This window comes from Dermacentor albipictus, chromosome 4, assembly GCF_038994185.2.
Source record: "Dermacentor albipictus isolate Rhodes 1998 colony chromosome 4, USDA_Dalb.pri_finalv2, whole genome shotgun sequence".
Lineage (NCBI taxonomy): Eukaryota > Metazoa > Arthropoda > Arachnida > Ixodida > Ixodidae > Dermacentor > Dermacentor albipictus.
The window spans coordinates 168,504,363-168,517,107 of record NC_091824.1 but is presented as its reverse complement, the minus strand read 5'-3'; the positions used below and the strand labels follow the sequence as shown (position 1 = coordinate 168,517,107).

General features: G+C 43.3%; 1 protein-coding gene across 7 annotated transcripts in view; it reads right to left on the bottom strand.

Moving 5' to 3' along the window:
- Positions 1–12,745, bottom strand: part of LOC135910090 (GA-binding protein subunit beta-1-like) — a 74,162-nt gene that overhangs the window by 13,768 nt on the left and 47,649 nt on the right. For all 7 annotated transcript variants that reach the window (XM_065442104.2, XM_065442106.2, XM_065442101.2 and 4 more), the window contains 3 exons: positions 11,112–11,234; positions 7,209–7,315; positions 2,703–2,811 (listed from right to left, as the gene is read on the bottom strand). In XM_065442104.2, the coding sequence (XP_065298176.1) occupies positions 2,703–2,811; positions 7,209–7,315; positions 11,112–11,234 (339 nt within the window). The remainder of the gene's footprint in view (positions 1–2,702; positions 2,812–7,208; positions 7,316–11,111; positions 11,235–12,745) is intronic.

The following is a 12,745-nucleotide window of genomic DNA, read 5'->3' as shown; positions in this document are numbered from 1 at the left end:
CAGTTAACGAAAAACAGCTTGGCTGTTGTGGCACAGTTGGTTTGGCGTGTACTGAATTTCACTGGGACATATTTGCGACGCTTTCTATGGGCCCCAAACGTTATTTAACTTATTTCGGTATTTGTTACGCAAGCAGGCTGCACCAGGCTTCGTCATGGAGTTATTTTAACATTGGTTTGTTTCGTATTGACTGAATCTTATAAGATGAAGTTTGTGACGCATATTATGGGTAAAAAATTCAACATAATTCTATGAAACGAATTTTATTCTTAGTGAAGTTTGCTTTTTCCAATTGCCCGATAACTTGGAAAATTTTGCATGGAAGAGGAAACAATGAGGCATGTGAACAGGGTTCAGAATGATTCTGCTGCAGGAGAACTGTGCGCAAACACACAAGTTCGTGAGCAAATGCATGGAGCAAATCATTTATACACAATAGTTTCCAGTTGTTAAAACATGCTTCTCTCGCCTTAGGCAGCCTACAAATTTTCTCTCCGGATTTAGACAAATTACTTATTTTTTTGAAATCTTACCACACTCGGATCCCTTTAACACAATGTGCAGTGCTGCGTGGTAATGCGTTTGGCTCCTTCATTGAGCACTGCAGTTCTACGTGCATCTGCTGAAGTGCTTTTTGTATATGTAATACCCCTGTAACAGGGGCAAAATAAAGTGCACTTGGAGCAAGTGCACTTCAGCACACCGAATGTCATTTTGGCGGCGCACTGCTGCACAAGAGAGAGAAGTGTTCTTCTAAGTTAGTGGTGATGGCAATTGGGAGTCAGAAGCCAAAGCATATATTTGTAAACAGCCAAAGCGAGAGTAGTCTTCTGCTGTTTTTTTTTTTTTTGCAGTGTGGCACACTTTATTACCTTGTAACATTAGCAATATAAAAAAAGTTATTAAAAATTACTCCTGACTGCTTTCAATGATACTTTACTTATATTTTACTCATTGCTATCGAGGCTACATACTTTGCCACCGCAAAGTGTGTTCATCGAACACACTCACCAACATGTGCACTCTGCAGTGTCACTAAGCGTGCCCATGTGGCAGCCTGTGAATGACACTGGCGGCGAAGTGCACACGCTCAAAGTGCACTTGAGTTTGCCTGCGTGACAGGGGTACTACTGTCATTGTCATAGTGCACCAGATGCAGTCACATTTCCTTAATTTGCAATTTAAAGCATTTCAAATGAGCTCAAGTATAGTTGATAGTGGCCTTAAATATATCAAATGATGTAACTAAACCTTTTGTTGCCAAGCAGACTGCACGCGTATTTTTATATTTTACTGTGTTTAGAAGTGATAAAATTTCCATTATTGGAAACTTGTATTTTTTAATATTCAATTTGAAGATTTCACTATTCTCACACTGTTATTACACTTCCAATTACCTACAGTGGCGAAGGCACCAAACTTGCTGCACAAGCTGAAACCATGCTGACACCACAAAGAGTGGCAACTGCAGATGCGAAAGACACATTATAGTTAGCCCAATTTATTTGCGCTTAATTTGTTGGTGATGATACACTGAGAGTTATGATTCATGCAGACTGCCAGTCTTGTTATTCTACAAAGTTCTGTGAATTGGTGTTCTTTTTGTTTGCAAGAGACGAAGTAGATAGCTGATTGACTAACTTGCAGATTACAGAAAGAATGTAATATGCCCCATTTCAAGAATTGACAGTCACTGTATCATTCACTAAAGGTGGTGAAGGCAAAAGCCTGCATCCTTCATTCAAGCCTGCGTCATTCAGAGTCATTCATTAAATTACTTGACATTTTCATTCAAATGTGTTGTCACTTATCATGACTTTTCTTTCACCAAAGGTTGTTGGTTACAGAGCCTTAATTGATGCTAGCTTAATTAACACCAAAGGTTGTGGGTTCAATTCCCACCAAAGTCGAGGGTTCGAGTGCCTTAATGAACTCTATTAACTACACCATAATTAACTTCGCCCAACACCAAAGGTCGTGGGTTCGGCTTCCAGATAAGCTGGAGGTTTGGGCTCCCACAAACGCCATGGGTTCGAGTGCCTGAATGAACTCTTAAACTTAATTAACTTCGCCTTTTTTTGGCATGATGAGCAGCACTGGAGCCAGTGGTGAGAGACGACGAGTGAGAAAAGTGGCACGAGTGTGAGGGGCAGTATGGGAATGCTGGCATGACGAGCGGCATCGAAGCCAGCTGAAGAAGATAACGAACACACAAGCAATGGCACGAGCGCGAGGCAAGCTCACATGACTTTTTGTACCGCACACCACGCTTTTCAGACTATCGGGGGTATGAGCCACTTAAGACTTTCACCTTAATAAACAGAAGCAGAACATTTAAGCAGTCTGCATTGCCTTTTACAGGGCTTCTACACCAACTCGGGAGAAAATTTATAGATCCTACACTAGCATCTCTCAAGCATCATCTCAAGGACAATTTGCCATAAAAACATTTCATAAAAGTAAATTAACAGCAGAGTTGCTGCACAGTGGCACTACAAAACTCAACCATGACTACATCAGCACAAATTAAATTGTTCCAAGCACATTCCTACACTTTCAAATGGTGGATCTTGATCAAATTGTGCAGCTCAACAGTATGTAAAACAACTTTTCTGGCTTGATTACTCAGAGGCATGCCAGGAGGAAAGGCCAATCAGTGACAAAACACACAAGGCAAGTATAAAACACTGTTCCACTCTTACCTGCTGCCTTAAAATTGGCACCAGAAACGACGACAAATGGTGACTGGCCAGCACCCGCACTGACTAGGGACGAGATTTGTGACTGGTCGGTCACTATGGCGATCACTTTCTGCAAAAAATCGTTCTCGTTACAAGTTGCACTCGAAGCCACTGTATGTTTATTTATCTTCAGTTTTGTGATGACATTTGTTCTCAAACATGAGCAACCACAAGAATATTTCTTGCCTTGTTGTTTGTTTGTAATTCTGATTTTGATATTACTCGATTGTACAAGACAACTGGCTCATTTTGCCGATTGTTGCTCCTCGTAAGTAATGCTGCCTGGGAGCATTACATGCAAGGTCAGGTAATCAATTAGGTCAAAATGAACATCCTCCTCTCAATGAACATAGCAAGATGAGTTCACTTGGATATCACATTTCAATGGTGCAAGACATCTATGTGGCCTCACTTATTCCGGGTGCCTTCAGAGAAGAGCACTTTAAATAAATAGCTAAAGGGCCCAGAAAAGCCATTGTCTTTAAAGGTAGTAGATGTACATGTCAGAAGTACAACACGATGAAATGAAATGAACCGTGCCACAAAAAACGAAAAAGTTAATTTTGTCTCAATAACCTTGCTAACATTGGCAATGTTTTCAGACCTAAAAACTTGAGCTGTAGCAGCAAAAAATTTGCAAGGGCAGCATATTAAGTTCACAAGAGTAGATGCTTAGGCTTGGTGGTATGCATTGCTCGAACCAAGAGCACGAAAGACACAGACAGGGAAGGACACTCAGACGGAGCACTACGTTGTTAATCTTTGTCTCTGTGGCTGTGGTTTGGACAACATACTGTAAGCAAGCTTTTCCATGAGCTTGAATTTTTCACATACCTACATCACATGTTAAAATTTTGAAACAATTTCCACACCCTAAAGATGTCAGATGGCCACTCCACAGATGAAACATAGCTACACAAACAGCTTATGGGTCCATGCTATCAAAAATTGTAGGCTGAATTTTAAGTAGTCAGCTGGACTCTTGATATTTCATGACCACACTACTAAAAAGTGAGCTCTATTAAATCCTATGTGCACTTTATTTAAAACAGCTTCATTCATAAACCAGCAGCACAATTCTAAAAGAACCTGCTTGCTGCAGCAACAATAATGCTATGCAGGCTTAACAGTACAGTTGAACCCACTCCCAATGATACCGGTTTTAACAATATATCGATTATAATAATGAGAAACTGCTGCACCATCAACTTCTGCATCTTTCCTATGGTGAAATAACCCACTTACTGCAATGCCCCTATGCTGCATTATCTGTAATAATGATGAAACCTGGATGCTGTGTATCCGTGCGGAAAGGTAATGAAATGCGAAATCCTTTAAAAAAGAAAAGAAAAAGAGAAATTTGAGCTGCTGCACAACTGCCCGCCACCCCAATGGCCGACGCATGCTTATTTCCCAGCCTTCTTCGCATCACCTAGCCTCACGCGCCTCTTTTCCGTAACCCTTCCATCCCGCCGAACATGAACAGGGCCACACTATCCTCTGCAACAAAAAGGGACCCCACCAACAGTGCTGACAGCGCTGCGCTGCTCCGAGATTGCTCACTAGCCCCTCAGTCTATGTAGTTCTGCCAACAAATTAAGTCGCTTATGCTTGCCTTTGTTGGCTGTGTTGGAGCTGTCCCGGACCACATGGTCTTAACCCTTTGATGGTTTTTGCCGTACATGTACGGCAGCGGTTTTCTGTCCCGCAAGGTCTTCGCCGTACGGGTACGGTTTCGACCCTCCGTTTGAAATTTAGCGCCATAATGACGATGCACGCTTACTGGGAGGTGCTGCCACCTCTTAGGTCTTACAAGAAGCATTTGAAATTTGTGCTACCTTCTTGGGGAGATAAACAGAACTGACTTCAAGCTTCAGCGCGTCGCGCAAATTGCGGCCACACCCCTTTTGCGGTTTCGGTTTCGCCGCGTGATCGCAACGGAGGCGCGCGAAACATCATTTTTCTCTTTGTCGGCACTCTCTTGCAAATGCTGTGGAAGTTGATTTCTATCTTGATTGGCGCTGCTCTTAGCTTGTTTATAACTGCCGCTCGCGAGGTATTCTCGCTCTCAGCGGCAACGCGCTTTCGCGGTTTTGGTTCCGCCGCAACGGAGGCGCGCGAAACGTGATTTTTATCTTTGTCGGCACGCTATCGCAGGGGCGGCGGAAGTTGATTTCTATCTTGATTGGCACGGCTCTTAGCTCGTTTATCACCGCCGCTCATGAAGTATTCTCGCTCTCTGCGGCTGCGCGGAGACTCGTGTTTCAAGGAGTACCACACTCTAAAATACTATTGAACATATTGCAGTTCTGAGTGATGCCGACACCAAAATACTGTTCCCTAATTTTTTTTACAATTTATTCCCGACTTTATACATCTTGTACATTCAATATCCGCAATAAAATAATTTGACCACCCGGGAAAGTTTTTTTCAAAATAATTCGACCCTCAAAGGGTTAAAAAAAAAAAAAAGTGGGGTTTTATGTGCCAAAACCACAATTTGATTATGAGGCACGCCGTAGTGGGGGGGGGGGCGCTTCAGAATAATTAGGCTACCTGGGGTTCTTTGACGTGCACTTAAATCTAAGTCAACGGGTGTTTCCGCATTTCACCCTCATCGAAATGCGGTCGTCGCGGCCAGGATTCAATCCCGCGTCCTCATGCTTAGCAGCTCAACACCATGGCCATTAAGCAACCATGGTGGGTTGTGGATACGTTGTTTCTCGCCTGATTTGACTCGCCACTGAAATGGAAGATGGCTGATCCACCTGTTGGTAATCGGCAATGCACAATGTTGCCAGTGAAAAGAAAGTGCACTGCTATAGATTTGGTGCGTCAATGACGGCAGAGATGATGTGGTAAGGCAGGCTGCCTCAACGTTGTCTTTGCAAGAGGCCCTGCAGATGATTCCCTCCCTCCACAGCTTTGCTTTCGCGAGAAACCGTCCACTGCACTACGTGGAGCACTTGGATGCATTGTAGAAGGGTGTCGGCAAGCTTTGTGTAAAGAAAGCAAGGCTGACAGACGTGGGATTTTCTTGTGCAAGACAGTGAGAAGTATGTGGCAAGATGCTTGTGGCAATCTCGCCCCAGTGCTGCTTCTGGATTTCTCAAGCAGACAGGCTGCCATGGCAACCTTCTCACATTCTTTAAAAGGTCCCTTTTGAGGCCACCAAAACGATGCCTCGGCAGTGCTTGCATGTCGCTTGCCGCCTGTAAACACTCTTTGCAGTTGCTATAGCAGTGTCATTCTTGAACACCGACAGCCGTGGCTTGTTAGACGCGATCAGAGCGCGCAGGAAGCTGAGTTAAACAATTAAACGAGTCAACACCATCAACAGCCGGATGGAAGAAGATGGTGCGGTGGGGCACTGACTTCCCTGCCATTATAGTTTTCTCACAAGAGCTATGTCATCCTCCCTATTCTGATTTCTTTTTCATGCAACCCGGTTATCACAATTATCGATTATAACTAGGGGTCCTCGAATATCCGAAAAGTTCGAATATTTGTATTATTCGTATTCAATTAGAAAATGTTCGAATATTTGGTTTATCAATATTCGAATCAAATCGAATATACTGCTCACCTTACGGGTGCAAACACAGTTCGTAGCATTTGTTTTTATCTGATCTAAGAATATTGGAGCAATTTTGCAATGAATTTTGCGATGATTTGGTAATGTTAGCGAAATTTTGCCTGTAAATCATGCTTAGCCACTAAACGCCTTAACTTCGAGGGAAAGCCAACCTTTCAACAGCGAGGGGGCATGGCTTTGATGACGAGGTTGCACTTTTTTTTCCCCGCAGCGCCACCCCCAATTCTGAGCTTACTGCTTGACAGCAAGAGCGATGAGTGACGACTGGTGCAGGGTCAAATGCCTCCAATTTCACGGGCATTTGATGCGGTACAGTAAGGCACTGGCTGGTGAGGACAGCTAGTGGAACTACTTTTTCCAAGTTAACATGAGCCAAATACGTAACGCTCAGTTTGCTGGTCTAGTTTTTTAACGTTATCAATGTAATTGCAATGTTTCAAAATGACAAATTAGTCCAACGTGCTAATAAATGCATGTGCGTATAATTATTTGATATTTGAAACTAAGTATTTGTATTCTATTTGTATTCAAAAATTTTGATATTCGCACACCAATAGTTAAAACAATGTCATTTTCGTGGCACTTGATATTGTTGTAAGTGGGTTCATTGCTCATTGCCAAAACCATTCACCCCCACAATCAGCACAAGAAAATTGCATGGAAACATTCTAATTCAGATAGTATTTCATTGTGCACCTCTACTCGCTTCCCTGAACCTGGCTTGCTAGTTGGCCAAGAAGCAACACCTACATAAGCTACGTAGTAAGACCTTTGTCGAAATAATTCTGCAAAGCAGTGAAGTGTCTCATTGTCTTTAAATGTGACTTACTGAACGATTTCTTAGGGAATAAAATGCCTAGCTAGGAACTCACCTGGTTTCCAGCACTAGCCACATTAGAGAGAGAGACTTCACTGGTAGTTCCATCGGCAGCAACAGTGTGCTGATCCTTCACCCAGTTCAGAGCCAGTTTACCAGCATCTGGAGATTTGAAGATAGAAAGATACAGTTAATCCTCAATATGACGAAGTACTTAGCTTTCCTAACCTCTTGTCCATAGAACAACGTGCTATGCTTGTATGCGATTTTAATATAACGAAATTTCACTGCTGCCGCAAACTAATGCTGAGGCAATAACGGAAACTTGAGTTATTATAACGGAAACTCTCTTGAGTTGGACACTTTCAGTCTTTCTCGTTTCTTTATTACCTTTGTTAGTTGGGAGAGCTTACCTACTCGTTGCCTTGGTGCATTAACTCCCACTTCAACTGCTGTTTCTGAAGCCAGCCTAGCTACAGTTTCATTCATTACCTGTATGTCATCTTCATCTTTCTGTTCTAAGGCTGTATATTTGTTTGCAAGTACCAGCCTGAATTCGTCTGCTTTTACCCTTACTGCATCTAGGTTGGCCTGCTTCTTCCTGACCAATTTTACTCTTTCTCTCTTCAAATTGAAGTGAGTCCTCGACCTCACTAGCCTACGACCACAGCACTTCACCCTACCTAACACTTCTACATCCTGCACTATGCTGGCATCGGCAGAAAGTATCAAACCAATTTCATTTCTTGTTTTACCACTAGGGCTCTTCCATGTCCACTTTTTGTTCCTAGGCTTCCTGAAGAAGAGGTTCATTATTAGCAGCTTATTCCTTTCCGCAAATTCTACTAACATCTCTCCCTAGTGTTCCTAGAATCAACGCCGTAGTTGCCAACGGCTTGTTCACCAGCCTGCCTTTTCCCCATTTTGCATTGAAGTAGCCCTTTACTACAGTTTACTGAGTTTGCACTTTTCTCAGCGCTAATTCTACATCTTCATAAATCCGATCTGTTTCATCATCATCATCATCATAATCATTGCTGGAGGTTGAAGCATAGGCTTCTACAACCTTTATTCTATACCTCTTAAGTTTTACAATGACTGCTGCTACCCTCTCATTAATACTGTAAAATTGGCCAATGTTGCCCACTATGTCCTTATTGGCGACAAACTCACTAGCAAAGCTTTCTGTGGCGTAGAGTGATGCTGCTACGTTATGTGGTGCAGTGTCACCCGACATCACACAAATCGCATCCAACACTTTTATTCGGCAACTTCAATAGAGCATGTCAGTTTTTGCAGAACTTTCTTTTTTTCAATGCCCGTTAACAAGTTTCTTTGGAAGTTAAAAAAAGAAGTCGCTGTTTGCTCACTCAACTGAGCATTTGCAATGAAGCCCCGAAGAGTGTCTAATGCTGCGAGTGTGTTGCCGCAGCTATCACCACCTCCTTCGGTGCTGTCATGTTCAATAATCGCCTCTGCAATAATGTCTTCCATGCTGCGCAACTCGCATGTCACCAAATGGTCATTTGCACACACAAACTATTCCGAGGAATTGTCCACATTCAAGTGATGCCAGTTCAGGACCTCAAGCATGTTGTCTTCCTGGTCGCTCGGTGTGTCGCACACACCATAAAATCCACATTTTTAAAGCAGTTAGAGATGCTTAATGGCGTCAAGAAGGTCAATCTTCATGTTGCTGTCCTTCTGCTGGATCTTGGCCAAAGCCGCTGCACCAGCAAGCTTTGAAAGAGAAATTTAACATTTCTAATAATGCCTGTATCGAATAACTGCAAATGAGCAGTGGTGTTAGGTGGTAAATCGAGCTTCTCTTTCAAAGTCAGAGCCTTGCGTTTCCTTGACACAGCCATGGAGGTCATGGCACCATGAGGCCAAGAACTTTGAGATGAAGGCAGCGGTACGAGAGCGAGAAAAAACAAAGGTACACTGAAGAGCAACGTGACATAACGAGCACTACCACTGTCGGATGAAGGCAGGCACTTCTTTCAGTCACATGACCACATGAAAATCTCGCCTGAAAAGATAACCAGAAGAAGCGTGGCACAACGCTAAGCGCAACGGAAGCTGACGCGAGCAGACAATAGTAGAAACGAGTACAAAGATAGTGGTTGGGTAGGTCCAGACAACACCAGTTTCCTACACTTATGTCACTGAAGGGGCAGCTCTCATTGGTCTCCTTTACTCGCAGCTCGTTTTGCCGCCGCAGCATGACACAATTTAAATCAGTCCAGGAGCAGTCCCTCCCACAGCATGAGAAACCTGCTTCGTGGCAGCTTTCGTGGCGCTCGTTTCACTGCCATTGGCACGCAGCGTGCATTTTTCCGCTAGTGTGGCCGTTCCTTAACACATTGTTTGTGGGTCACTGGAATGTAATTAAATCTAGTACGCTTGAGTATAAAGCTGCGAGTTTCAGAAATACCAGTTTGCAGTTGTGTTATCCGATTTCAGGTGAAAATGCGATCGTATCAACGGTACAAAAATACATTGCTCTTATGAGGTGTTGGCCGGGAAAAAAAGGTATTATTCTGAAGAATGTATTAAGCAGAACCACATCAACGATATTCAACGGTAGATTGTCCATCATAATTGACCTCTGAATGTGATATAATGGTGCAGTAAAACCTTGTTAAACCGTACCCGCTTAAACACTACTTTCGTTTTAAAAGTAGTAAAGTCAAATCCACGAGTCAGCGGCCAATGAACATAATGCATTTTGTACCCGCATAAACCCCACCAGCTTATTTCATACATATTGATTAACACGTAGTGTTTCCACTTTTCGTCACGCAATCAGTGGTGCGTCGTCCCCATTGGGCAGCCGGCAGAACAAGCCTCAGAGATCAGAATGACGGTCTCCAAACTACTTGTGCGTTTGCGCATGAAGCCACATAAACATCAACATAATTTCAGCGCCGCACCAGACAGCGTTGTGGCATCGGGCAAGCTAGGACTCGCATTATGCTGAAGCTTGGATAAAAACGGCAGGTGCCCAGCCTAAAAGGAAAATTGGATGTCATTTGTGCTATCGAACGTGACACGAAGTCGGCGCTGGCATGCGACAGGGATCTACCGTTGACTAGGATGTGTGGCATTTGGAATGCGAAGAAGTTGCTCGGCAGCACTGCTGTGACCACGAAGAGATGTCTGCTACGAGTTTAAACTTTTTGCCATCGCTGCCTCCGTTGTTGTCGAAGTGTTGCGTAATGAAAGTGATGAAGATGACATGGAAAGCTACAGCACGGGCAATTCAGGCCAGACAGTGGCAGAAGCTGCGCATTCCGTCAGCCTCACGAATGCAATCGTCATGACAAGAACAGCACCCTGCAAAGAATATGAAACGCTAATGAGGGATCTGCCATGCGAGAGTTTGCCGAGAAGAGGGGGCTGGCTGAAAAGCTTACTCGCAGCTTCAGCAAGTTGGAAGCTGCTGTCATTGCTGCTAGGCTGCCGCAGCACCAAACGAAAATAATAGACTTTTGTCGAACAAAGTGAATAAATACTGCATGTTCTTGCCCTTTCATTGCAGTCTCTCAGAGTTCAGTTTTTGACAGGTAAGTTGATGTTCTCACGCTATTTTGGTTAAGCAGTACTACCGTTTCGTATGTACTTTTTCCGAGTTTCGGCCAACAACGGTTTAACGAAGTTTCACTGTAACAGCCTTGCAGGTTTTGGTGTTTTGGCTACAATTCAACATGTGTGGAAGTAACACCGATCAATGCAAGAGCTACACAATGGCACCACAGAAACCAATAAACTGTTACCGTAAACGTAAAACATAGCCAGGGCATGTAAAAAGATAACTGCTACCTTTAGTTAAGTTGCAGCATGGCTGCTGCCTTTCAGTGTGAAAATGTGCACCTTTGCAAAGACCACCATGATAAGAGCCTACGGAAGATATACAAGCCGGGCAGCACTGCATAGTGAGATCTACAAAGATCACCTGTGAGCGATATCGTCTGGCCACCTTCCAACGCTGAAGCCACAATGGTGGAGTTGTCTGCAGGTAGCATTGTAATGCCATGTGTCTCGAGCCACTGAACTGCCTCATTTGAAGACAATGTTGCTGGCAAAAAAAAGGGGGGGGGGGGAGATGGCGAGAGTGTACACTGAACATGAAACAAGAAAAACACGTAACAAGCACTGCATGCACATAAAGTCACTCACATCATTATTTTCATTTAATGGAGCTCACAAGGCTTTTTTGCTTAAGGAGCCCCACATCAGGTTTGGGCATTGCAAACAGAAAAGTGTGGCACACAGATCAGAGTGCACAGGGCAGCGAAAAGAGAAAGGGAAGTAAAAAAAAAAACAGAGGAGGGGCTTGTGACGTAAACATGACATAGTTTTTCAGCTTCAGTATAAGAGAAGACAGGGAAGAAAAAGCACTTAAACGCTAGTCATGGCGGAAGGAGAGAGTGCCGAAGTTGGCAGTGCAGCCTGCCTCTTGGCAGTATGGCAACAGGACATTTCAATTTCTCCCATCTCCTTGCCCGCCCTAAAACCATATTTTACCTGCCAAGTTCTGCATTGCCATGTGTTCCTTGTATTATTCCAAGGTGAATGAAAAAAGAATTATGAAAATTGATGTGGGCAAGCAAAAGTTATTTACCCTACAAATTCAAAATAAAAGCAGACGGACAGAAAAAGAGGCATACCCTTTCACATTTCACTTATCAATCAAGGACTTACTCTGTTTCCAATGAAATCTGACTTTCTTTCAGCAGTAAAGGAAGCTGTTTTCCTAGTGTGGTTTTCCCACAACAGCCCCTAGCCACGTATTCTGATGGTCGTCGTCACATTAGCGGAATGCAGGTAGCGACATCTTTCAATGATTTCTTGTGCCACACAACTGACAACACTTGTGTTGTGCCGCTGTTGCCACAGAAGAACAAAAAAATAAATAAAAACTAGTACACACTAATGATTGTTGCCACCAATGCCTTCTCACTAGCAGAGAGGTAAAACTTGGCCGTTGCAATATTATCTCCATGTACTGTAGTTGAAGTCAACATGGTGACATGCCGGCACCAGTGCTGTTGAGTAAGCTTGCCTTTGGTGCAATGGTGAACAGCTGTAATAAACTTATAAGGAAGTTAGAATCAGGGTGTCTACCAAGTTGATATTTCCAAATTCCCTGAGTTTTCCAGGTTTTCCCTAAGCAAAATTCCCTGAATGAGCCAGAACTTTGTTGTATGTCTAGACAGGCTGACACCATGTTGCCCGATGCTGTCACTCTCTAGTAAGAATGTTGAAACAAAAAAATGTCTTAATCCAGTTTGAATAGTAAGGAGTAATATCTATTTTATTTAAAAAGAAAACAGAAGGAAGGTGCTGGTAAAATGCACAGTGAAAAATATGGTATAACCCCTTCAAAATTAGATCGAACAGTTTCAAATACGAATGAAAAGGAAACGCATACATAAGTAAATGTTTATGAATATGAGCTATTTCTATCAACTGATAGCAAGCTCATCAGTATGAGGCCTGAACTTTGTCACAACTAAGAGTCTCTCTCGGCAGCTGGGAAGTTAATTTCAACTGTCCTGACATACTCTCAGCCCGTACACAGCATCT